This window comes from Trachypithecus francoisi, unplaced genomic scaffold, assembly GCF_009764315.1.
Source record: "Trachypithecus francoisi isolate TF-2019V2 unplaced genomic scaffold, Tfra_2.0 Lachesis_group19, whole genome shotgun sequence".
Lineage (NCBI taxonomy): Eukaryota > Metazoa > Chordata > Mammalia > Primates > Cercopithecidae > Trachypithecus > Trachypithecus francoisi.
The window spans coordinates 32,970,932-32,996,417 of record NW_022681464.1 but is presented as its reverse complement, the minus strand read 5'-3'; the positions used below and the strand labels follow the sequence as shown (position 1 = coordinate 32,996,417).

At 37.4% G+C, this 25,486-nt stretch overlaps 1 protein-coding gene across 4 annotated transcripts in view; it reads left to right on the top strand.

The window, feature by feature from the left end:
* RBBP8 (RB binding protein 8, endonuclease) overlaps positions 1-25,486 on the top strand; it is a 101,344-nt gene that overhangs the window by 46,875 nt on the left and 28,983 nt on the right. For all 4 annotated transcript variants that reach the window (XM_033178148.1, XM_033178146.1, XM_033178144.1 and 1 more), the window contains exons 6-14: positions 1,974-2,040; positions 9,240-9,415; positions 12,015-12,119; positions 16,305-16,402; positions 18,002-18,114; positions 19,827-20,718; positions 20,800-20,926; positions 23,992-24,080; positions 25,270-25,384. In XM_033178148.1, coding sequence (XP_033034039.1) covers positions 1,974-2,040; positions 9,240-9,415; positions 12,015-12,119; positions 16,305-16,402; positions 18,002-18,114; positions 19,827-20,718; positions 20,800-20,926; positions 23,992-24,080; positions 25,270-25,384 — 1,782 coding nt within the window. The remainder of the gene's footprint in view (positions 1-1,973; positions 2,041-9,239; positions 9,416-12,014; positions 12,120-16,304; positions 16,403-18,001; positions 18,115-19,826; positions 20,719-20,799; positions 20,927-23,991; positions 24,081-25,269; positions 25,385-25,486) is intronic.

Genomic DNA, 25,486 nt, shown 5'->3' with positions numbered 1-25,486 from the left:
TGTACTGGTCTTTACTTCCTATTTATCCACCTCTACATAGGTCCAGATACTCATTTATTTTAAAGACCACCTGACTTTTTGTCTTGTCCATATTTTCTTTTCACATTGGTATATACTATATGTACTAACAAATCAGTCTTCCCATCATTCAGCTATGAAAAATGATTCCTGGTAATCTGTAAGATAAAGTTTTAATTTCTTAACCTGCTATTGAAAGCTTTTTACCATTTATTATACCCAGTCTTTCTTTGTTCCACTGATTTTCTCTGTAGAATAGTCTCCTGTCCAGCTCAGTTGCCCTTTTTTTGATGAATGCCTTCCTGATCTTCTCAAGGGCCCAAAGTAACCTCTTTCTCCTTGGAAATTTCCTTGGTACTTTATTTGTACTTCTAGAATGCCCTTGTCACTTTTAAACCTATAAAACATGTTTATGTAATATCTTGTCTTCTTTGATAGACTGCACATTGCTTTAGGTCACTGTCTATATCTTAATTTTTTTTGGATCCTCCACAAAAGTAGTTTAATAACCTCACATGTTGTAGATAGTCCAGAAAATTTACTCAGTGTAAGAAAATATGTTTAGATTTATAAACCACTAAATTATTAACAAATTTTAGAATATGATTAACCTTCTTTGGTAAAAGTTCATTGTATTTACTGTGACTTGATTTCTGGGATCTACTTCTTTTACTAAAGCACATGCTTAACCAGTGACCTCATACTAAACTTTGATGAGAGTTTTATGCTGGTTCCAGTAGAAGTTACAGTCCAAAACTGGATTTCTGCTTTATAAATTAAATAAATATAGATAGGAAAATTTGGTGGAGATTCAAACAAGCAGATAGTGCTTCAATGGATATATTTAAGTTACTGATACCATAATTATTCATGAAACGTAGAGTGTGACTAAGAAGAAAATTTGATTTGATAAATGTGCTTGTTATAAAAATTACGCTGATATTCAGCGATTTTGGTGGTTTTTTTTTTTTAAACTCTTTCTGCCACCCAGGCTAGAGTACAGTGGCACTATCTTAGACCACTACAACCTCAGCCTCCCAGGTTGAAGAGATTCTCCTGCCTCCACCTTGAATAGCTGACAGGCATGCACCACCACGTCCAGCTGATTTTTGTGTTTTTTTTTTGTTTTTGTTTTTTTTGTTTTTGTTTTTTTGAGGTGGAGTCTCACTCTGTCGCCCGGACTGGAGTGCAGTGGCCGGATCTCAGCTCACTGCAAGCTCCGCCTCCCGGGTTTACGCCATTCTCCTGCCTCAGCCTCCCGAGTAGCTGGGACTACAGGCGCCCGCCACCTCGCCCGGCTAGTTTTTGTATTTTTAGTAGAGATGGGGTTTCACCGTGTTAGCCAGGATGGTCTCGATCTCCTGACCTCGTGATCCGCCCGTCTTGGCCTCCCAAAGTGCTGGGATTACAGGCTTGAGCCACCGCGCCCGGCCGATTTTTGTGTTTTTAGTAGAGATGGAGTTTCACCGTGGTGGCCAGGCTGGTCTCAAACTCCTCACCTCAAGTGATCCACCCACCTCGGCCTCTGAGTGCTGGGATTACAGCTGTGAGCCACTGCACCCGACCTATTTTATTTTTATGATCAAATTAATTTCAAGATAAGTGACTCTTGCTAAAATGGTATTTGAAATTAGTGGGACTGAGTAACCAGATGGAATGCTTTCTTGTCCTCAGTATGAATAATTATACTCCCTAGTACATGAAGTACTCTCTTTTGCCTGCAAGCATTACATAAAATCATCAGTTAATCAGTTACATGGAACTGGCACGATGTGAGATGTAGTACCCCCTACCTAGTAACAAATTAGTTTTGCACACTAGTGTTAACCCTGAATAAACATTATGATTTAGGATTAGAAGTACTAATTTCTTCATACATGCTGACCTATTTGAAAGCCTGACATAGATGTTAATATAAATATATTATGTGCCTTCTTTTTCGAATTGTTTTTAAGTGAATGAAAGGAATACTCTACAGGAAGAAAATAAAAAGCTTTCTGAACAACTCCAGCAGAAAATTGAGTAAGTATTTTTCCCCATCCTTGTTGTTTTATTTTACTTCACTATACAAATCATGAAGATACTGTAAGAGTTGCAGATGTCATTTTAAAAATTATGAAGTGTTCTGCAGTTAAAAACTACAAAGAAAATAACTACATTTTTGTGTTTTGAGAGTATAGTGTGACTGCATCTCTTAGATTAGTGCTTGAATAAAGTGTCAGCATTGTAATTAAAACATTTTAATTTTTATAATGATGTATTATAAATAATACATTGTTAAAATACTTATATTTCAAACAGATGTTTGAGTTTTGTTAGCTCCCTTCCAGCCCTGTCCCAGAGCTTCATAAGGGCAAACTGAGTAAGTGTTTCCTCTCATGTAGTACTCAGGCCTGTAGAACTTCTTCCTTCCTCTGTTTTTCTCCCTCTTCTCCCCATTTCTCTTAAAGAATAAAAAGAGTAACTTTTATCTTGTGTGCCACTTCCTCTTGTGTTTTATGTTTATTATTTCTAATTCTCACTGTGACTTTGCAAAGTAGTTTTATTATCCCCACTTTACAAATGGGGAAACCAAAGGTCACAAAGTCAAATAACTTGCCTATCGTCTTATAGCTAGTAGGTAATAGGACTGTCACTCAGACCCATATTTTTTCTGAAAAACCTCTTTTCTTTCCATTATCCAACACTGTCTCAAAAAAAAGAATATTTTTCTAGATATGATCTGACTAATGCAGAGCGGAGATGTGACAGACTTTTAGTTCCCATTTATATAAAGCTTATGTACTATTTTTGAAAACTCAAGATTCAAGATAATCCTAATGGCATCATAGAGTTCCTAAAGATCCTGTTGCGTTTAAGTAGACATCTACAAAAACTTCGTTAGAACTATGTAGATGTAACATATTATTTTGGCTTAGAATAGTTATTTTTGTATTAACACAACTCACAAGTAGAATTATTCTTACCAGTATACTTTTAGGATAATGGATATCCAGTAGAATTCTGATATTCTTCCCATGTGATCGGTCTACTGAATACTGGTAGCCAAAGGGAATTTTGAGGAGAGATAATAGTCAGATGAGGAAATGAACCTATGAGATCAGACTGATGTTATAAATGTTTATAAGAAAATGTCAGCACTTTCTAATTTTAATAATGCTGTATAATGAAAAGAGAGGCCGGGCGTGGTGGCTCAAGCCTGTAATCCCAGCACTTTGGGAGGCCGAGACGGGTGGATCACGAGGTCAGGAGATCGAGACCATCCTGGCTAACACGGTGAAACCCCGTCTCTACTAAAAAATACAAAAAACTAGCCAGGCGAGGTGGCGGGCGCCTGTAGTCCCAGCTACTCGGGAGGCTGAGGCAGGAGAATGGCGTAAACCCAGGAGGCGGAGCTTGCAGTGAGCTGAGATCCGGCCACTGCACTCCAGCCTGGGCCACAGAGCGAGACTCCGTCTCAAAAAAAAAAAAAAAGAAAAGAGAATGCAGGACACAGAGCCACAATCTGTTAACATACAATTCCAAAACCCAAAAGGTTATTTTTGAAATGTTATTCACAACCTAACCACTGCAATGACAGAATGCTGTTTATAGTCTTTATCCCACTTCATGTGAGGATTCATATGTTTTGCTGTGAAAATATCAATGTGTTTGATTACAGGATGATGCCTCAGACTCCACTAGAGCTGTTATGTAATTATGTATATATGTTCTGCATTACTGTATTGCTTTCATTTTTTTAAAAAATCTGAATTTAGAATCCCATCTGCTTCCAAGGATTTCAAATAAGGAATCGTTGACCTACATTAATTTATGTGAAGTGATTATGTATGTACGTAGCTTATGGTGTTTTGAACACATCAGCCTTGATCTTTATGAGTACCAAAAGGATGAGATACCAAGTCTGTAGAAGTTAACACAGAATTAGATAGACAATTACCTCAAAAACCAATGTGTATAAGTTAGGTTGAAACTATATCATGTCATTTGCTTGGTAGACATATGAATTCTAATTAGTTTATAATTTATTTTTAGTGTTACCAAGCACATACATTTTTCTGTTGAAACTCACCCATATTTTAGAAAAGAAGTGGCGGTGTGAAAGTTTGAAACTACAGGAAAGAATAATCATATAGATGAGCTTAAGGCATGTATGTTTGTTTAGGACATGCTTAGTCAAAAGAGTATAGGAGATCTGATTGTGTCTTTTATTCTCGTCTGAAATTTAAGATAGTTGTGATTCTCATGAACCAACATCTTTTGTGGCTTGGTCGCAAATAAATTGCCTTTTGCTCGGCAGTCTTTTTTTTTTTTTTTTTTAAAGCAAGTGTCATCTTGTAAAGGCAACCTAATTTTCTCTGATCACCTAAACCACTGTCATGTTATGCTATTTGTGCCTGAAATTCCCCTGAACTTTAGAAGAAAATATTATTTGACTTATATTTCTGCTTGTTAAATGCAGTAACTCTAACTCTTCTGAGCTAGTTTTGATATTACGGATGGCTTGTATGGTAGGGTGGTTATTAGTGACACCAAAATTATTTGGTAAAATTTTGCCACTGTAAAGTTAAAAATGTATATAAAGCTAGGTATTGAGGTCATCATTCTCTTCATTTTGGAAAGTAGATGTGATGGGTCAGTGAAAGTCAAGGGAGTCTATATACGTAAGTTCAAAGGACTGTAGAATTCATTTCATTCAACCCTCTTCTAAATTGAATTCCTCATACAGCTTCTTTAACAAATAGGTATTGTTTGAACACGTCTAGTAGAAGTTTACTGTTTTCCAAGCCTATTTAAATTTAGTGAGACAGAATTATTAGAAAATTCTAAGTTTATAGAAATTACACTGCTTATAAGTTATATTTTTTGATTATGACTTTGCTTTCCGGGACCATCTTAAACACGTCTGTTCTCCTTTGCTGCTTCACGACTCTTTTGATACATAAAGACAGCTATCATGGCCCTCCTGAGTCTTGTTTTCTCTAGAATAAATATCCTCTGTTCATTAACTGTGGCATTAAATATCCTCTGTTCATTCATGTGGCATTACTTTGACTCTTCAAACTGTGAATTTTTAAAAATGTTTTAGTTTGTCAATATCTGAATTAAGAAATCAATATTCTAGTATAGCTTGATCAGTGAAGCAGTACTGCCACTTCCTCTACGATGGCTATAACATTACTTCGTTAAGGTTAAATTATGTTTTAACTGGGAATGTAAGTACTTCAGAGTAGAAAAGGAAGAAAGCTGAATATTTAAAACTTTTTTACAGACTCATGAAGGGAAACTCCAGATCCGTAATTATAGGTCTTTGGGGAAGAAACCAACTAAAACAGTTTTGACAGGAATTTAAGAGGGAGCAGGGGTCCACAGATCAAACAACTCAAGCCATCAGAAGGAAAAGTGAAAGGAGGACAAGTGTGCATAATTAATTTAACCAAAAACTGTGGCATGAACTCTTTCCTTTTCTCAGAAAGTCAGTGAGACTAATGTTTTAAAGAATGAACTTGATTAACGTATGGAGTTTTGTTTTTTCCTTTTATGACAAAGGAAGACAAAGCCAGCACTCATTTACTTAGTTTGGGCACCTCTAGTTAGAGCTAGTTTTGCTTTTTTGTTTTTTCCTTTTGTGATCCCAGCTACTTCCACATTGACTCTGCCAGGAAATCAATTTGTTCTCGTGACTCATTCATGTTTCAGGTTTAATTTTATGACTAATAGGCAAGCAGGCTGTGACGTGATTAGTTAAAGCTAGGTCAGATAGATTTCACACTCCATTAATTTATAAGCCTTTCTCATATGACTTTAACTTACTGTTTTTCCAGAATAAGAGAATTACAGGAAGAGATTAAAAATTAGATATTAGATCTGTTGCACAGAATGGTGATTTAATAAATAATGATTGTGTATTTCAAAATTGCCAACTAGATTTTAAATGTTTTTACTAAAGAAAAAGATAAGTATGTGAAGTGATATATGTTAATTAGCTTGATTTAATCATTCTACAGTGTAAACATGTATCAAAACATTTTGTTGAACCCAGTAAGTAGATACAATTATTATTTGTCAATTAAAAATAAAATTTGGCTGGACGTGGTGGCTCACACCTGTAATCTCAGCACTTTGGGAGGCTAAGGTAGGCAGATACTTGAGGTCAGGAGTTTGAGACCAGCCTAGGCAACATGGTAAAACCCCATCTCCATTAAAAATACAAAAACTAGCCAGGTGTGGTTGCACATGCACCTGTAGTCCCAGCTACTCGAGAGGCTGAGGCACAAGAATTATTTGAACCCGGGAAGCAGAGGTTGCAGTGAGCCAAGATCGCACCACTGTACTCTAGCCTGTGCAACAGAAAGAGACTCTGTCTCAAAAACATAAAAATAAAATTTTAAATAATTAGACATTAGCTCTAAAGATTGTTCCCTGGTATAAAATATAGGATTAAAGCCTACAAATAATATTGGTATCATTCAGGAAATTAAAGTGTAAATCTTTGTTGGGAGAAATTAGTCTTTGTCTTCCAATCAATGTTTCTTAAAAATCTCTGTTGGTCATAGTTCATACAGTTCTCACTGTATAAGTTTTTATTTGGAAATAGTATTGCAAATTGATATGAGTCTAATAGGACAGACTGATTTGGTCATGTAAAGCCTAGATGTCTGACAGACTGGTAACGGTTGGCAAATAAGGTCAGTAATGGTTTGACATGGGAAAGTCAATTAACTTTATTTTTACTCAACATTCACAGTTCAATTCAAACCCAGTCTTTCAGTTACCATTGATCCTGAATTGAGTTGGGCAAGAACGTATGCCTAGATCCACACAAATTTATTCTCTAGTGGAATCTGGGAATGTCTCATATTCACTCAACAAATGTTTGTACCATACCTACTATATGTCTGCTGGGGTAGGCTCTTGTGATTCATCAGTGAACCAAAGATCCTATCCTCTTAGAACTTATATTCTAACAGGTGAGCAATAGATACAATAAATTGCGGCTGGGCGCCATGTTTCACGTCTGTAATCTCAGCACTTTGGGAGGCCAAAACGGGCGGATCACTTGAGGTCAGGAGTTTGAGACCATCCTGGCCAACATGGTGAAACCCCGTCTCTACTAAAATACAAAAATTAGCCAGGCATGGTATTGCGCGCCTGTAACCCCAGCTACTTGAGAGGCAGAGGTTGTAGTGAACTGAGATTGTACCACTGCATTCTAGCCTGGGCGATAGAGCAAGACTCAGACTCAAAAAAAAATCTAGATAAAAACGAGTAAATTGCATTCTATGTTAAAAAGTAACAAATGCTGTGGATAAAGTTTATAGAGCAGAATAACAGGGAACAGGAGTACTAGGGTGTGTGAAGGGAGGTTGCAATTTTAAACAATACAATTCCAGCAGACTTGAAGGAGATTAGAGAGATAATTAGCTATGTGGATATCTGGGGATGAGCATTCCAAGCAGGTGGAACAATTGGAGCAAAGAACCTAAGGTGGGAGTATGCTCGGTATGTTTGAGAAACCTCAGGAAGAGAGTGTGTCAGGAGTAGAGTATAATAGGAAAAAAGGTCAGAGAGGAAATATGGGAGGGGCACCATCAGGTCATGTAGGATCTTCATGGATCAAAGGACTTTGGCTTGTGTTCTCAGTGAAATGAGCAGATGTGACAGGGTTTTAATGAAATTTCATCCGTATGACTTAAGTCTTTTGGGTTTTTTTTTTTTTTTTTTGGAGACAGAGTCTCACTGTGTTGCCGAGGCTGGAGTGGAGTCGCATGATCTTAGCTCACTGCAGCCTCGACTTCCTGGGCTCAAGCATCCCTCCTACCTCACTCTCCCAAGTAGTTGAGACTACAGGCGTGTGCCACCATGCCCGGCAAATTTTATTTTTTAATTTTTTTTGTAGCAGTAGGGTTTTGCCTGGGCCTCCCAAAGTACTGGAATTGCAGGTGTGAGCCACTGTGCCTGGCCTGACTTACGTCTTTTTTTTTTTTTTTTTTTTGAAATGGAGTCTCGCTGTGTTGCCCAGGCTGGAGTGCAGTGGCGCCATCTTGGCTCACTGCAAGCTCCACCTCCTGGGTTCACGCCATTCTCCTGCCTCAGCCTCCCAAGTAGCTGGGACTACAGGTGCCTGCCACCACGCCTGGCTAATTTTTTCTATTTTTAGTAGAGACAGGGTTTCACCATGTTGGCCAGGATGATCTCAATCTCCTGATCTTGTGATCTGCCCACCTCGGCCTCCCAAAGTGCTGGGATTACAGGCGTGAGCCACTGCACCCAGCCCCGACTTATGTCATAATAGGACTCTTGTGACTGCTGTTGAGAGAAGACGATAAGGGGCCTAGATAAAAGTAACAGAAACTCAAATTTTGAAACCTTCTTGTAGACTATGAATAACACATTTGGTTAACAGTAGGGCCCTTAGGATCTGACTGCTGAGATTTAAATCCTGACGCTGTTACTATTTTAGTAGATGACTTCTATATCTTCATTTCCTCATTTGTAAACGAAAGTAATAATACCTCACAGAGTTGTGATAATTAAACTGATAATTTAAATAGTGCCGGGCAATGTAAACACATAACAAATATTGGTTGTTATCAGTGTTAGTGTTCTCATCCTGTATTTGTCAAGCATGCCAATTCTACTACCACGATGTTTAACGTTCTTTCCTTTCCATGTGTACTTAAAATATTCTAGTTCAGACCACAGACAGAGCGTCTTGCCTGGACTATTGCAACCACCATCTAATTGATTTCCTTGCCTCCTGTCCTTATGTCCCAATCTTGCACAATACTGTTAGATTGTCATATTATATCCAAGCTCTGAAACCTTAATTTCTTTCCTCTTGCTTTCTACATTATGTGCACACTTAGCCCGTGGCTCTCCTTCATGTAATTCCAGCTTTCCCTTCTCCAACATAAGTATACAGTACTACATGCCTGTCCTCAAACTGAATTCTCTCCTGATCTTGCCTGCAATTGGAAATACTTTTAATTTCACCTGAAGTGCTACTGACTATACTTTCTACTTCACTTCTCACAATAGTATTCCCCACTGGGTACTGCAATCATTTGTGTACTTATCTACTTAGATTTGGAACATTAGATACAAGGGATTACATCCTTTAGAGCTTCATGTTTGTGTTCTACTGTAACTCCACGCCATGTAGTAAATGTTTTAATACTCATTGAATTGATTTTCTTTCCATTGTTATTCTTCTCTAGGAATGATCAGCAGCATCAAGCAGCTGAGCTTGAATGTGAGGAAGACGTTATTCCAGATTCACCGATAACAGCCTTCTCATTTTCTGGCGTTAACCGGCTACGAAGAAAGGAGAATCCCCATGTCCGATACATAGAGCAAACACATACTAAATGGGAGCACTCTGTGTGTGCAAATGGTAAGAGTTGGAGTTGTATTTTCGTTCTCTGGTTTTGTAAACCAGTGTTCATGTACTAGTTTTTATGTTATTCGATCTAGTGGAAAGAAGTCACTATTCCGGTATTCTATGGTACAACTATGAGTTTAACTTCTATTCGTAAAGTGACCGAGAAGGCAGGCATTTTCAGCCCATGTTATGTATAGATACATGTTGTCTATATGACCTGTAAATATATCACATTTTATAAATATAGTTAGTTTCTTTTTATTTTTAAAATATTCCTATGTGTATATATCCAAGGGGGATAGAAGGAAAAAGGAAAGGAACTTAATGTTAATTTCTGCCTCCTGCGCACCAGGTATTATGCTGAGTGATTTGCATGTATTCTTGCTATGTTTTAATTCTTGTAACAGGCTTGTGAGATAACTATCAGCTCTTTTGTTTTATAGATGAGGAAAGATGTGTTTAGAAAGGTTAAATCTTCTAAGGCGGAGCTTGCAGTGAGCTGAGATCCGGCCACTGCACTCCAGTCTGGGCGACAGAGTGAGACTCCGTCTCAAAAAAAAAAAAAAAAAAAAGAAAGGTTAAATCACTCACTCAAGGTCAGCTATCATGTAGATGAGTCAGAATTCAAATGCAGATCTTCTTAGCTCTGAACTTTCGTACTCTCCAGGTCTTGCCACATGGGTACTCCTGCCATTGGAGCTGTCTATAACTGGCTGTTTTTATTTGTTGTGATTTGTAGGAGTCAGTGGTAATCAAGCAATGGTGTTATAATGTGTCCACTTGGTGGCTTCTCAGTGGCATGTTTCTAATTCTAGCCTAATTTATCATTTCTGCTGAATGCTTTAAAACTGCCTTTTCACATAGTCCCAAAATTTGTTATGTACCCGTGATACAAGTATTACTTGTAGTATTAATCTAGAGCAAATATTAAAGACTTTAATTTTTAACCTAAACTATTTGGAACAAGGAAAGCATGGGGGGCGGGGGATATATAAGTATTTCTATTTTTGTATAATACAAATAAATTGTTGACAGTAAATATGCCTTTAAACAAAGAAGCAGATTTTATTCTTAGATGTTGGAACATTGGCAGTTTTCCCCCATTTTATAAGCCTTTGTATCACCATCTAGTGGAGAACAAAAGAACTGTTAAAAATCCTACACTTAAATAGGAGCTAAGTTAAGATGTAAAATCATAGGTCTAAAATGAATATCCGTTGACCTTTTAGTTTGCTATCAGACAGGACATGAATCATTAAAGATAATCACTGCATAATTTAGATCAGGTTTAAATTCATATATAAGAATATCTAGAGAATAATTCTGTATTAGGAAAGTCTTTTGTAACCAATATAAATGCTTCTGGTTTATTTCTTCTTTGTATGACAACAGCATATAACTATTTAGAAATTTAATTCACTTGCTTTAATCTTGTTCTGATCAGTTTTTACTTGGAATCTGAAATTTAGTTTTAAAATATACGATAACTTTGAGCCATACAAATGATTTTAAAATAACTTTTAAGGCCGGGCGTGGTGACTTACACCTGTAATCCAAGCACTTTGGGAGGCCAAAGTGGGCGGATCACGAGGTCAGGAGATCTAGACCATCCTGGCTGACATGGTGAAACCACATCTCTACTAAAAATATAAAAAATTAGCTGACCGTGGTGGCACACACGTGTAGTCCCAGCTACTCGGGAGGCTGAAGCAGGAAAATCGCTGGAACCCAGGAGGCGGAGGTTGCAGTGAGCTGAGATCATGCCACTGCACTCCAGCCTGGGCAACAGAGCGAGACTCCATCTCAAAATAATTAATAATAATAATAATAATAATTTTAAATGCTTTAATGACTAATTAGTCCTGTTCTGTAACTTCCCTTGCTTACTTATTGTAAGGTTTATAATGCTTTTTAATATTATTCTCAAGTTATAAATAGTAAAACTGTTTCACTTTACTTTGTCCTTATTTTGGTTCTCTTTGAACTAAATCTTTAAATATTGGAGTGATTTCTGATAACACATGCTTCAGAGTTTCCTTCCTGAAAATAAAAACTCTAAAACAAAGATCATGGAGATAAATGATATAGTATACATTAGATTGCTTGATCATTTGTTTATTGATTGATTATTTGAGATAGGGTCTCACTCTGTCGTCCAGGGTGGAGTACTGTGGTGCGATCTGTAGCTTAATGCAGCCTGGAACTTTGAGGCTCAAGAGATCCTCCTGCCTCAGCCTCCCAAGGCGCTGGGATTACAGTCATGAGCCACTGTGCCCAGCCCAGTATACCTTTTTAAATTAACCTGCTGATGTGTAAGAAATAAAAAAAGGAAAGTAACACTAAAATGTTACTACTCTGGGCAATTTGGGTCAGAAGAAGCTGTCTGTTCTAGTCACCTCTCCCAATGTCTTAACTTAAACTGCTTTGTTTCTTAGTGAAATTAAAGGAGCTTACTTCTTAGAATACAATAATTATGTCAATAAAATGGTACTTATATTGTATTTAAATACAGATAATACATTAAAATTTTAAATATGAATAAATAAAAATAATTTGATAATACTTTTCATCATTGTTTATTATGTAATCTCTTATTTTTTTCTCCCCTTAGAATTGAGAAAAGTTTCCAAGTCTTCAGCTCATCCACAACATAATCCTAATGATAATGAAATTCTAGTAGCTGACACTTATGACCAAAGTCAACCTCCAATGGCCAGTAAGCAAGATACTGAGATTACTTTACAAGTTTAAATTGTGGTTATTGGTGGGTAAGAGTGACCCACAGTCTAACTTAGACAATATTTTAAAGGTATTTTCCATATAATTTTGTTTATATTACTAGTTTACTATCTTTTTCATATTGGAAAGTAATGTTATCCTATTAGTTCATATAAATATCCCTAATGATATTAATATAAATTACTAATAATTTTAAGTAAAGAAGGCTTTACTGTGATTTACTTAATTTTTCAACAAATATTTAAGGATCTGTTGTATACCAGGCACTGAATAAAACAAAGCCCTTGTCCTCATGGAGCTTATGATCTAGTTGAGGGAGAAATAAAATTTATGTCAGATAGAAGCAAGTGCTCTGAAGAAAAGTAGAGCAGGGTAAGAAGGGATATTAGAAAGCCTCACTTGTAAAGTGTCGTTTGCATAGGGACTGAGGGAGGGAAGTGAGTCACTTGGCAATCTGGGAGAAGGGCACCCAGGCAGAGAGATTTGTAAGCCCAGAGGCCTTGCAGTGAAGATGGCATTTGGTTTGTTTGAGGAACATTAAGGAACCCTGTGTGGCTGGAGCAGAGTGAGTGAAGGGGAGATTGGTTTGGACAAAAGGAAAAGTAGAGTTACCATTTACTGAGATGGAAGAGACTGGGAGCTGCAGGTGTATAGGTTGGGGCAGGGGTGAGTAGAAATTAGAAGTTTCGTTTTGGGAATATTCTATTTGAAATGCAAACTCAACATTCAGGTAGAGTTTGGATTCATGAGTAGATGTGAGTTAGAATTTAGAGACGTTTAGGATGGAGACACGTATGGAAGTTGTCAGCATGTAGATGGCATCTAAGCCGTGAAACTAGATGAGATTACCAAGCAAGTGATAATAGAAGGGGATGAGAAGTCCAAGTATTGAGCCTTGCGGAACTTCATTATGTAAAGCCATGATTTTCAACTTTTGTTGAAGAACCCCGACCCTAGCATTTTTAGACATTTCCCCCTCCGCCCAATCCCTTCCCTGCTGGAGTTTGATTATTGCAGATATACTATATATCTGTTTAGGTGATAACGTGTATGCATGTATGTCTGTGCAATTTATACATAGTAAGGTTTTTTTTGCTCCCCCCTGCCCTGAACCATTTTTCACTCCCTTAGAGAAAATATTGTAGCTGTTGAGGTTGTGAAAATGAGTAGGAACCAACAAAACAGAGAAGGAGCTGCCAATGAGATAGGAAAACTAAAAATGATGTCCTTTAAGCCAAGTGGAGAGAGGACGAAGGAGTGGTCGACTGTGTTTAACAATGCTAATAAGTCAAGTAAGATGAAGAGTTCTTAGAATTGACCATGGGATTTGGTTGCATGGAGATCATTGAGTGTTAAACTAGTGACATGATAAAAACTGTTAAGATGTAATGGTGACCATCTGAGATCTGTCTCATGTTCAAGGGAAACTAAGGACAGAGAAAGTGGAAAGAGCACATACAAACAAGTCTTCCAAGACTTGACAGTAAAGAGGAGGAGAGAACAGGACAGTGGCTAAAGAAGAACATGAGTCAAGGGAGGATTTTTTCAAGATGGAATATTATAGCATGATTAGCACATGTTTATGTTGATAGGATGATCAAGTAAAGAGGAGAAAATTAATAATTCTGGAGAAAGAGGGAACAATTACTACATCCTTAAAAAGGTCAGAGGAGATGAGATCCAGAGCCCAGTTGTAAGGGTTGGTCAAGGTTAATCACTTACTCATTTTATAATAGTGTAAAAGTTACATTCTGAAAGCTGCAAATCATTTTATATTAACATGTGTGTCTGTCTGTCTTTCCATGAGTATGTGTGCATGTGCATGGAGGCTCAGGGTCCAGCAAAGGTGCTAGGGATGTAACACTGAGTGCAGCAGATCCTTGCTTCTCAGCTCTCTAGAACCAATTCTCTTCTGCTGCTGCCAGGTCTTTGCTCCATTATTTGTCCTGTCTTCCTTATACAGTATCTGCAGCTTCTCTGTTGTCTTATTTTTAAGTATATACACATATATGTTGTCTTCCATCTTTAAAAAATAACCCCACTTTTAATAATCTCCACCTTTAGCTACAGCTTCTCTTCAGAGGTGAAAAAGTATTAATAGTCTACATTCAGTGTCTCTACTTTCCTAATTCCCATTCACTCCAACTCACTGTAGTATGGATTCTACTCCCACCCCCAGCTGCAAGAGAGGAAGAGAGAGGGAAGGGGAGGGAAGGAGGAAAGGAGAGGAGAGAAAAGTGCTAGAGGAGCGGGGTATAGGGGAAGGGAGGGAGACTTACAGGGGTTGAAGAGAGGAGAATGCATTCACAAACCCTTTGTTACTGCTTACACTTGAACTACTTCTGACTGTAAACGTCATCAGTGTTGCTGTTCTCCAAAATATGTGGTACTGTGCTTGTTCTTTCTCTCTCTTTTTTTTTTTTTTTTTTTTTTTTTTTTTTTGAGACCGGGTCTCTCTCTATCAGCCAGGCCGGAGTGCAGTGGCACAAACACAGCTCACTGCAGCCTCAACCTCCCAGGCTTAAGTGATCCTCCCACCTCAGCCCCCCAAGTAGCTGAGACTACAGGCACACACTACCATGTCTGGCTAATATTTGTATTTTTGTAGAACAGGGTTTCACCATGTTGCCAAGGCTGGTCTCGCTCTCCTAGGCTCAAGTGATCCACCTGCTTCGGCCTGCCAAAGTGTTGGGATTATAGGCGTGAACCGCTGTACCTGGCCTCACTTTATGTCTCTTCCTGGAGGAATGTCACCTAGAGTCAGTAGTCTTCTCTGACTCATATGCTAATAAATTCCAAACCGGTATCTCTGTCCAACTTTTTTCCTGGATTCCCAACCCATGTATCTACCTGCTTTTGGATATCTCTACAGGGGTATTCTTCAATTTCAGCATGTCTGCAGTTGACACTTAACCTGTCAAACTAACTCTTTATCCTTGCATTTGCAGTCTCAGTGAATGACACTATACATGCCTCTTGGAGTCATCCTAGATTTCTGCTTCATCTGTTTTTTCTAAACAGCCTCTAAGTTTTACTGATTCCGCTTCCTACATATCTGTTTTACATATTCTTCTGTGCCCCTATTATACTAGTTTAGGCTATTAACATCTCTCATCAAGACAACATGTTCTAGTAATCTAATTAGTCCTCTTGCCTATTAGTGATTGCTTCTTGCCTAGTGAGTGTCATAGCCACAGATACCTTTTCAGCCCACACATTGCATTTGTTTTATTTAAAGCTCTTAGACATCTCTTCATTGTCTACAGGATAAATTTGAAACTCCTTAGCATAATCTGACCCCTAACCAACCTAACTGGGTTAATGTCCTACTCCCATCTTCTGCAGTTTGACTTCTAGCAGTCAAACCACGCATAGCAAACCCCGAACAAGCAATTTTATTTCACTTATCTAGACCCTTAATTATACCTAGAATTCTTTCTGTCCCAGTCCAGTTAACTTGCCATATTCTTTCTTCTCTCGAGTCAGCTTCAGCATCACTTGTAACTTTCCTTGATTTCCCAAGAGATCTAGGAGTCCTTATTCTATGTTTGAATCACCCCTTTATGTTTATCACATTCTGTTGCAATTCTCTTTTTACCTTTCAACTATATAAGCTCCTTGACAACAAGAACTTTTCTTTTCATCTAGTGCTTAGCACAATACCTGGAACATAATAAGTGCTCCATAAAAATTTGAGGTAAACCTTTGTAAAATACTAGAACATAGGTGATTTATGAATATGTGTTATCTTAACCTGAAACATGCAGTGCTGACAACCTCTCCTACAAAGTATGTTTTCATGAAAGATACTGTACATACAGTTTGATATTCATGCTGTAACATAAGTCACAATAATTCCACTGTAAATCCATTTTATGATTTTTTCCCCCAGTGGCAATAAGAAAAATTACCTATTGCATTCAGTTCATTTAGGAAAAACATAAAATTTACTTGAAAAATTTTAGCATGCATAGACCTGCAACTTACTGCCATTTATGGTAGGTATTTTGGACTTCTTGCACAGAATTTTAAAATGTGTCTAGTGCCATCTTACAAAGTGTGAGCCTTTTCCTTCCTCTTGTGTCATTTTAATATGTCTAACTTCTACAGTTTTGTAAAATTGGTTTATTATTTATTAAAATGGTTTAATATTTATTCTTAGAAACACATGGAACAAGCAGCTGTACCCCTGATAAGTCATCTTTTAATTTAGCTACAGTTGTTGCTGAAACACTTGGACTTGGTGTTCAGGAAGAATCTGTAAGTAATTGTTTAGTTTGGCAATAACATAAATTAATTTTATGTCTTTTTAGGTCAGTTCTTAGAGAATTAAGCAAGAGAATTATTTTATCTAAAGATCTTGGGTAAAGGCCTAAAACAAAATTTATGTTGTTAGAAAGTCCTATTTCTTTTGTCCAGCCCAGCAGTCTCAGAAATCTAGAATCTAGAATTCTTGGGATGTGGGTTGAGTCAAAATTTAGGGGAGTAATCACGGCATAGAGATTTTGTCAACTTTCTTTGCTTCCCCTTCTCTCATGCCCCCTCCCTGCCCTCATCTAAGAAAAGACCTAAACCTTTAGGTTGATTTCAGAATTGTTGTTTTGTTTGTTTTATTTTTTAGAGATAGGGTCTCACTGTGTTGCCCAGACTGGAGTGCGTGTCTGTTCACAAACACAATCATAGAGCACTATAGCCTCAAACTCCTGGCCTCAAGTGATCCTCCCATCTCAGCCTCCCAAATAGCTGGGACTACAGACATATACCACCATGCCCAGCTAATTATTTTTGTAGAGATGGGGGCCTCAACTGTGTTGCCCAGACGGATCTCAGACACCTGGCCTCAAGAGATCCTCCTGCTCAAAGTGTTGTTGAGATTACAGATGTGAGTCACCACATCCAGCTGTACTCTTATTAAGTTGTCTTGCTGTTGAATTTCTAAAACTTGAATTGGTTTTTCATTACATATGGATTTGTTTGTCTTTTCTAGTTTTAAATTCATTCTTAAATGATAATGGGTAGTTTTTAACCTTTGAACTTTGAATGCGTTTTAATACTTTCTAATTCCCTCCTACCCATAAACCTGGCAAGTCATAGCTGAGACAGCAAATAGATTAAGGGAGCTGAAATCTAATGACTTGCTGCTCAACGTGTGATCCATGGGCCAACAGCATCTGCATTACTTTTGAAGTTTGGTAGAGATGCGGAATCTCAGGCCTACTGAACTTGCATTTTAACAGGATCTCCAGTTGACTTGTATGCGTGTTAAAAGATTGAGAAGCACTGTTCTGTAAAGGATTATTTTAAATTCATCTCCTATCAATATGAATAATTATCTCTGTTCCCTTCTGCACATCTTAATGTTGTTTTTTGGAATTGGAGTTTTATATGCAAGTAGTAGAATATACTTACGTAAAACACTGATGATTTTCTCTTTAAACTTAGAATGTGCTTCATATTTTTCATTGTGGTGAAATTAACAATCATTTTGAAGTGTACAACTCAATGATATTTAGTACATTCACAATATTATGCAGCTATCACTTCTATCCAGTTCCAAAGCATTTTTATCACCTTCAGAGAAAACCTCATACCCATTAATCATGTATCCCCATTCTCCTCACCTCATTCTTCCACCTCCTACTTGCATCCTCTGGTAACTACCAATCTGCTTTCTGTCCCTATAGATTTGCCTATTCTGAATATTTCATATAAATGGAATCATACGTTATGTGGCCTTTGTCTGGCTTCTTAGTATATTTTTGAGGTTCATCTGCATCGTAACATATGTCAGTACTTTATCCCTTTTTAAGAATGAACAAATCCCATTACATGGGTGTGCTTCATGTTTTACTCTTGAAGGAAACTCAAGGTCCCATGAGCCCCCTTGGTGATGAGCTCTACCACTGTCTGGAAGGAGATCACAAGAAACAGCCTTCTGAGGAATCTACAAGAAATACTGAAGATAGTTTAAGGTAATCAGGAGCACATTGGTGAAAACTTATAAGCTATTGGTGAGATCCCATTACAATGAATTCCATATAATTAAACCATTTCTCTCCTTCAACATATAGTTTGTTATTCTGGTTATATACATTTTTACTTTAAAAATTGTCTCCCTAGTTTCTGACCGATTGAGAGCTTTTTTGCATTACAGTAGAAAGGTGGATATCATTTTTAGCTACTTTCTGTGTTTCTGTCAAGCAGTACTTGTTCCCAGTACTTGTCACTTGCTCCTTTAAAGAGCCAGTCATCCCTTTGGGGTTTATATTTCCAAAAACTGGATGTTCTACAAAATGCATCTAGAAGCTTGGATAAGCTTCCAAGATTGTGTTGCATCTCATTTTTACTAATTTCAGAATATCTATTAACTAATAATACAGCCATACCATGATATCAGAGAGGGATTAGTTATAGGACTCCCTCCCCCGTGGGTACCAAAATCCAAAGATGCTCAAGACCGTTACATAAAATGGCCATCATTATTGCATATAACCTGTGCACATCCTCCTGTATATTTTATGTAATTTCCAGATTAGTTAATAACACCTAATACAATGCCTACATATCAGTCCATTTGCAAAGATTCAACATAGTACTTGGCACATGGAAAATTCAAGTTTTGCCTTTTGGAACGTTGTGAAATTTGGATTTTTTACCCAAATTATTTTCTAGCCACATGGTTGAATCTACAGATGCAGAACCCACAGATAAGGAGGGCCACTGTACCTGTATTTATTTTGCATTTTGCTTTTTAAAAGAGCTTTCGGTTTTTAGATATATAGATAGATACGTATCTATCTATATATGTATATCACAGTCTGTCATCTTAGTAACTGATTAAAGTAGATTTTGTTACCCTCATGTTTTGATTTATTTTACAGATTACAAAAATGCAGCTCCAAAAAGGTTAGATATCTTGTTTAAGGCCATATAGCTATTAAGTGGTAGAGCCAGAGATCTCACCCAGCCCACATCTTCAAACTTAAACTTACTGCTCTTTCTACGGATATTTCCTCTGCTAGAGACAGGCTGAATCTTAATTTATGTTGAATTCTATAGTGTAAGAATTTTGTTTCTTGGAGTTACTCATAATAAAATTTCATAACAAAAGAACTTAGGTTCTCAGTGGAATTTATTAAAATATGATTTTTGTTTGTTTGTTTGTTTCTTGAGACAGAGTCTCACTCTGTCATCCAGGCTTGACTCACTGCAACCTCCGCCTCCCAGGTTCAAGTGATTCTCATGCCTTAACCACCTGAGTAGCTGGGAATACTGGCGTGTGCCACCACACCTGGCTAATTTTTGTATTTTCAGTAGAGACGGGGTTTCACCACGTTAGCTAGGCTGGCCTCGAACTTCTGGCCTCAAGTGATCTGCCCACCTCAGCCTCCCAAAGTGCTGGGATTTACAGGCATGAGCCACCGTGCCTGGCAAAAGATGATTTTTTGTATAATAAAGTGATTTAAAGTACTTAGGAAAAATTTTTTAAATGTGAATATTATGATATTGAGAAATACTTCATATGTCATTTTTCTCTGCTTTTCCCCTTATCTTTTGTCATCTAAATGAAGAGAAGCCAAAAGCTCTACCTTGTCTTAAATTTTGGTTAATCATTTGCCTCTAAGAGGTAGATAAGACCTTACTATTAATTCTGAATTAAAGAGTTGTTTCACTCTTCATTTAGATTTTCAGATTCTGCTTCAAAGACTCCTCAAGAAGAATTACCTACTCGAGTGTCATCGCCTATATTTGGAGCTACCTCTACTATCAAAAGTGGTTTAGATTTGAATACAAGTTTGTCCCCTTCTCTTTTACAGCCTGGGGAAAAAAAACACCTGAAAACACTCCCTTTTAGCAACACTTGCGTATCTAGATTAGAAAAAACTAGATCAAAATCTGAAGATAGTGCCCTTTTCACACATCAGAGTCTTGGGTCCGAAGTGAACAACATCATTATCCAGTCATCGTCTAATAAACAGATACTTATAAATAAAAATATAAGTGAATCCATAGGTGAGAAGGATAGGACTGAGTACGTTAAAGATTCTAACTCCGATAAACATTTGGAGCCCCTGAAATCATTGGGAGGCCGAACATCCAAAAGGAAGAAAACTGAGGAAGAAAGTGAACATGAAGTAAGCTGCCCCCAAGCTTCTTTTGATAAAGAAAATGCTTTCCCTTTTCCAATGGATAATCAGTTTTCCATGAATGGAGACTCTGTGATGGATAAACCTCTGGATCTGTCTGATAGATTTTCAGCTATTCAGCGTCAAGAGAAAAGCCAAGGAAGTGAGACTTCTAAAAACAGATTTAGGCAAGTGACTCTTTATGAGGCTTTGAAGACCATTCCAAAGGGCTTTTCCTCAAGCCGTAAGGCCTCGGATGGCAACTGCACGTTGCCCAAAGATTCCCCAGAGGAACCCTGTTTACAGGAATGCATCATCCTTCAGCCCTTGAGTAAATTCTCTCCAGACAATAAACCAGCATTACAGATAAAAGAAGAAAATGCTGTCTTCAAAATTCCTCTACGTCCACGTGAAAGTTTGGAGACTGAGAATGTTTTAGATGACATGAAGGTTTGTGTTAAATGTTCAAGGATTTTGATTAAAATGGTAGCTTGTGATTTCATTTAGAGCTAACAGTTATTTGTGTTTTAGGGTGCTGGTTCTCATGAGCCAATAAAAATACAAACCAGGTCCGTCCATGGAGGATGTGAACTTGCATCAGTTCTTCAGTTAAATCCATGTAGAACTGGTAAAATAAAGTCTCTACAAAACAACCAAGGTGTGTACACTGTAAACAGGATCTCCACTTTTTTTAATGACTTTAAATTGAATGTCATTATTTACTTTTTTAAATGGATTGAATTGTTTTGGAAAAAAACTTATTTCTTCCTTCATGTGTCTGTATTTATAGGACGATTCTCACATTTTACCAGTGATTTTTCTGTTCTTATACTTTTTGAAAAAAATGAATTGAGATCTTTTGATACCTACTTTTGTATATGATTTTGTAAATTTACTTATTTTGTATAGTTGTTTATTTTCTTTACAAAAGTTTTAACAAATTTAAACTGTACAGAATTTTTAAAAATAAAAATTAGAATGTTCATTATCTAAACTTTGTTCGTCACCCCATAGGACATTTGTCATTTTTCTTTGCATTTACACGTATATCTGTAAACATATTCATGTATATACTTAAATACTTTTTTTTTTTTTTGAGACGGAGTCTCGCTCTGTGCAGTGGTGCAGTCTTGGCTCACTGCAAGCTCTGCCTCCCGGGTTCACGCCATTCTCCTGCCTCAGCCTCCTGAGTAGCTGGAACTACAGGCGCCCACCAACACGCCTGGCTAATTTTTTTTTTTTTTTGGTATTTTTAGTAGAGACGGGGTTTCACTGTGTTAGCCAGGATGGTCTGGCTCCTCTGACCTCGTGATCTGCCGCCTTCGGCCTCCCAAAGTGCTGAGATTACAGGCCTGAGCCACCGCACCCAGCCACTTAACGTATGTTTTTAAACTCCTTTAAAAACATTGTTGACCTGGCACAGTCGCTCACACCTGTAATCCCAGCACTTTGGGAGGCCGTGGCAGGCAGATCACGAGGTAGGAGAGCGAGACCATCCTGGCTAACACGGTGAAATGCCGTCTCCTAAAAATACAAAAAATAAGCCAGGCGTGGTGGCAGGCACCTGTAGTCCCAGCTACTTGGCAGGCTGAGGCAGGAGAATGGTGTGAACCTGGGAGGCGGAGCTTGCAGTGAGCCGAGATGGTGCTACTGCACTGCACTCTAGCCTGGGTGACAGAACAAGACTCCGTCTCAAAAAACAAAATTGTTTGCCCTAAGATATATAGGTATCTTTTCATAATTTTGCTATCTTTTATTAATATTATTATTATTATTTGAGACAGTGTCTCACTTTGTCACCCAGACTGGTGTGCAGTGGCATGATCACGGCTCACTTGCAGCATTGACCTCCAAGGCTCAGGTGGATCCTCCCATCTCAGCCTGCTGGATAGCTGGGACTACAAGCACGCACCACCACACCCAACTGATTTTTTTATTTTTTGAAGAGACAGGGTTTCACCATGTTGCCCAGGTTGGTCTCGAACTGCTGGACTCAAGCCATCTGCCTGCCTTGGCCTCCCAAAGTGCTGGGATTACAGGTGTGAACCACCCACGCCCAGCGTGCTATCTTTAAAAAAGTAATTCTTTTTTTTTTCAGCCACCAAACATTTCTATAGTTCAAGTGCAGTATTTTTTCTTGTATCTTAATTGGCAAGTTATTCCTTTATTCTGGGTTTATTTTCCCTTTTTCCTGAAACACAGTCATTAGTTGTTTTTCCAGTAAGTGTTTTAGTCTCTATATGAAAACATTTTTTTCACTATCATTCATGATTTTTTTTTAGCTTTTTGTTTCTATTTTTTTCATGGTTGCTCTAGGGATTACAGTATACCCACTTAGCCTTTTACAGTCTACTTGGAGTTAATGTACCACTTCATGTTCTGTAACTACACTTTATGTAGTTCCTGTGTATTATATCTACATACATTGAAAACCCCACCAGACAATGTTACAGTTTTTAATTTAAAAAAAAATTTTAATTGAAATACAAATCACATACCATAAAAATCACCCACCAAAATGTTGAATTCTGTGATTTGATTTACCCACAGAGTTGTACAACCATCACTGTAGTCTAGGTTTAGAACATTTTCATCACTTTCCTTCCCCATATCCCCTCCGCAGTCCTAGGCACCGTGAATCTACTTTCTCTCTTGTAGACTTGCCTATTCTGGAGTTTTCATATAAATGGAATCATTTAATGTATGATCTTTTGTTACTTCTTTCCCTTGGCATAATGTTTTCAGTTCTCTGTTACGGCATATATCAACATTTTATTTTTATTGGATAACTTTTTTTTATTATATAAGTATACCATATTTTAGGTATTTATTAGTTGACATTTAAGTTGTTGTAGCTTTTTTTGCTATTATGAACTATGCTGCTATGAACATTTGCATACAGGTTTTTGTGTGGATGTATGTTTTCATTTTTCTTGGATTATACCTAGGAATGGAACTGTTGGACCATATGCCAATTCTACATTTTACCTTTTGAAGGCCTGCCTATTTTCCAAAGCAGCTACACCGCTTCACATTTCCACCAGCAGTATGTGAGGGTTCCAGTATCTCCACATCCTCACTAGCACTTGTTACAGCTTTTTGATTTTTGCCATCTCATGGTTTTGGTTTGCATTTCCTTGATGGCTAATGATGTTGAGCATCCTTCATGTTTATTGGCAATTTGTATATCTTCTTTGGAACTGTCTATTTAGATCTTTTGCCCATCTTTAATTGGGATATTTGTCTTTTTATTGAGCTGGGAGAGTTCTTTTTTTTTTTTTTTTTTTTTTTGAGACGGAGTCTCGCTCTGTCGCCCAGGCTGGAGTGCAGTGGCGTGATCTCCACTCACTGCAAGCTCTGCCTCCTGGGTTCATGCCATTCTCCTGCCTCAGCCTCCCGTGTAGCTGGGACTACAGGCGCCCGCCACCGTGCCCGGCTAATTTTTTTTTGTATTTTTCATAGAGACAGGGTTTCACCGTGTTAGCCAGGATGGTCTCGATCTCCTGACCTCGTGATCCGCCTGTCTTGGCCTCCCAAAGTGCTGGGATTACAGGCGTGAGCCACCACACCCGGCCGAGAATTCTTTATATATCTTAGATATAAGTCCTTTACCAGACATATGATTTGCAAAAATTTTATATTCTTTAGATCCCATAATATTTTAAAGTGATGAGAATTTTTGAAATCAGATTTTTAATTGCTTGCTCTTTCCCTTTACCTAAGATGTATCCTTTGAAAATATCCAGTGGAGTATAGATCCGGGAGCAGACCTTTCTCAGTATAAAATGGATGTTACTGTAATAGATACAAAGGTAAGTTAAAAAGTAAAACCAAAACTCATTTGACTCTTGTTCTAATGAGGTGTTAGTCAACCTCCTCTTGTGACTTACTCTATTACCTTAAGATAGTCAGATACCTCTTAAAACCTACGTGTATTTATGCAGAAAATTAAGAAATAAAAATGCTTATTCTTCTAACTTTATGGTATTTTTTAAAGGGTAATAATACTTTCTGACTTTAAAGGGCTTTGCTGAAAAATATTAATATAGTAATACAGTTTTTAAAAGAATGCAGTGGCCAGGCACAGTGGCTCATGCCTGTAATCCCAACACTCTGTGAGGTTGAAGAGAGAGAATCACTTGAAGCCAGGAATTCGAGACCAGCCTGGGCAACATAGCAAGGCCCTGTCTCTACAGGAAATTTTAAAATTATCTGGGCATGGTATTGCATACCTGTAGTGCTAGCTTCTTGGGAGGCTGAGGTTGGGAGGATACCTTGAACCCAGGAATTCGAGGCTGCAGTGAGGTATGATCACACCACTGCACATCCAGGCTAGGCAACCAGAGCAAGACCCTGTCTCATAAATAAAAATAATGCAAAATGCTGCATGTCTTTTAAATAATTTTATCTTTCATTAAAATAATTCATCATGTCTTCATTAGCTTTAAAATAATGTACCATAAAATTTATCTTCCAAGTCGACTATTTTTTAAAATACTGTATTTTTTCAAAATTAAAATTCATAGCGGAAATAGTTTTTTGTCTTGTATTTAGGTTCTGTGTAGTTTCAGAAGTTCCCTTTCACTTGGTAGCATATTAATAACAAAGTATTTAACATTTCGCTAAGTAATATATGCCTATCAGGAAATTAAATTTAATTTTTGAAATTGTTCTTAGTGTACATTGATGTTCATTACTATGAGGCAGATTGGAAAAGAAAGGCAGGAAAAGTTCAAGGGTGTTTAGTGGTAAATAATTGTCCCTTTCCTTGGCAGCAGTCCTTCTTTTCCTAGGCTTGATTATACTAAAGCTAAAATGTTTTATAAGCAGTAAAACCTAAATCCTTACCTGTTTGTAAAGTATAAAAGTAAATATAGTTTAATGCTTAAAAGTGGTAAAATGTATGTTATGTATATTTTACCAAAATGTCTTGTAAAAATTAAATATAAGACCATAAAGGAATAATTGTTAAAACTTTTGATTTTTAAAATATTTATTCAGGATGGCAGTCAGTCAAAATTAGGAGGAGAAACAGTGGACATGGACTGTACGTTGGTTAGTGAAACCGTTCTCTTAAAAATGAAGAAGCAAGAGCCGAAGGGAGAAAAAAGTTCAAGTAAGATTTTTGTTTTTGTTTTTTATTTTAATAAAAAACGTGTGTGAAGTTTGTAGTTGTACCATTCCACTGATTAGCTCAAGTGACCTCTTCACCATACAC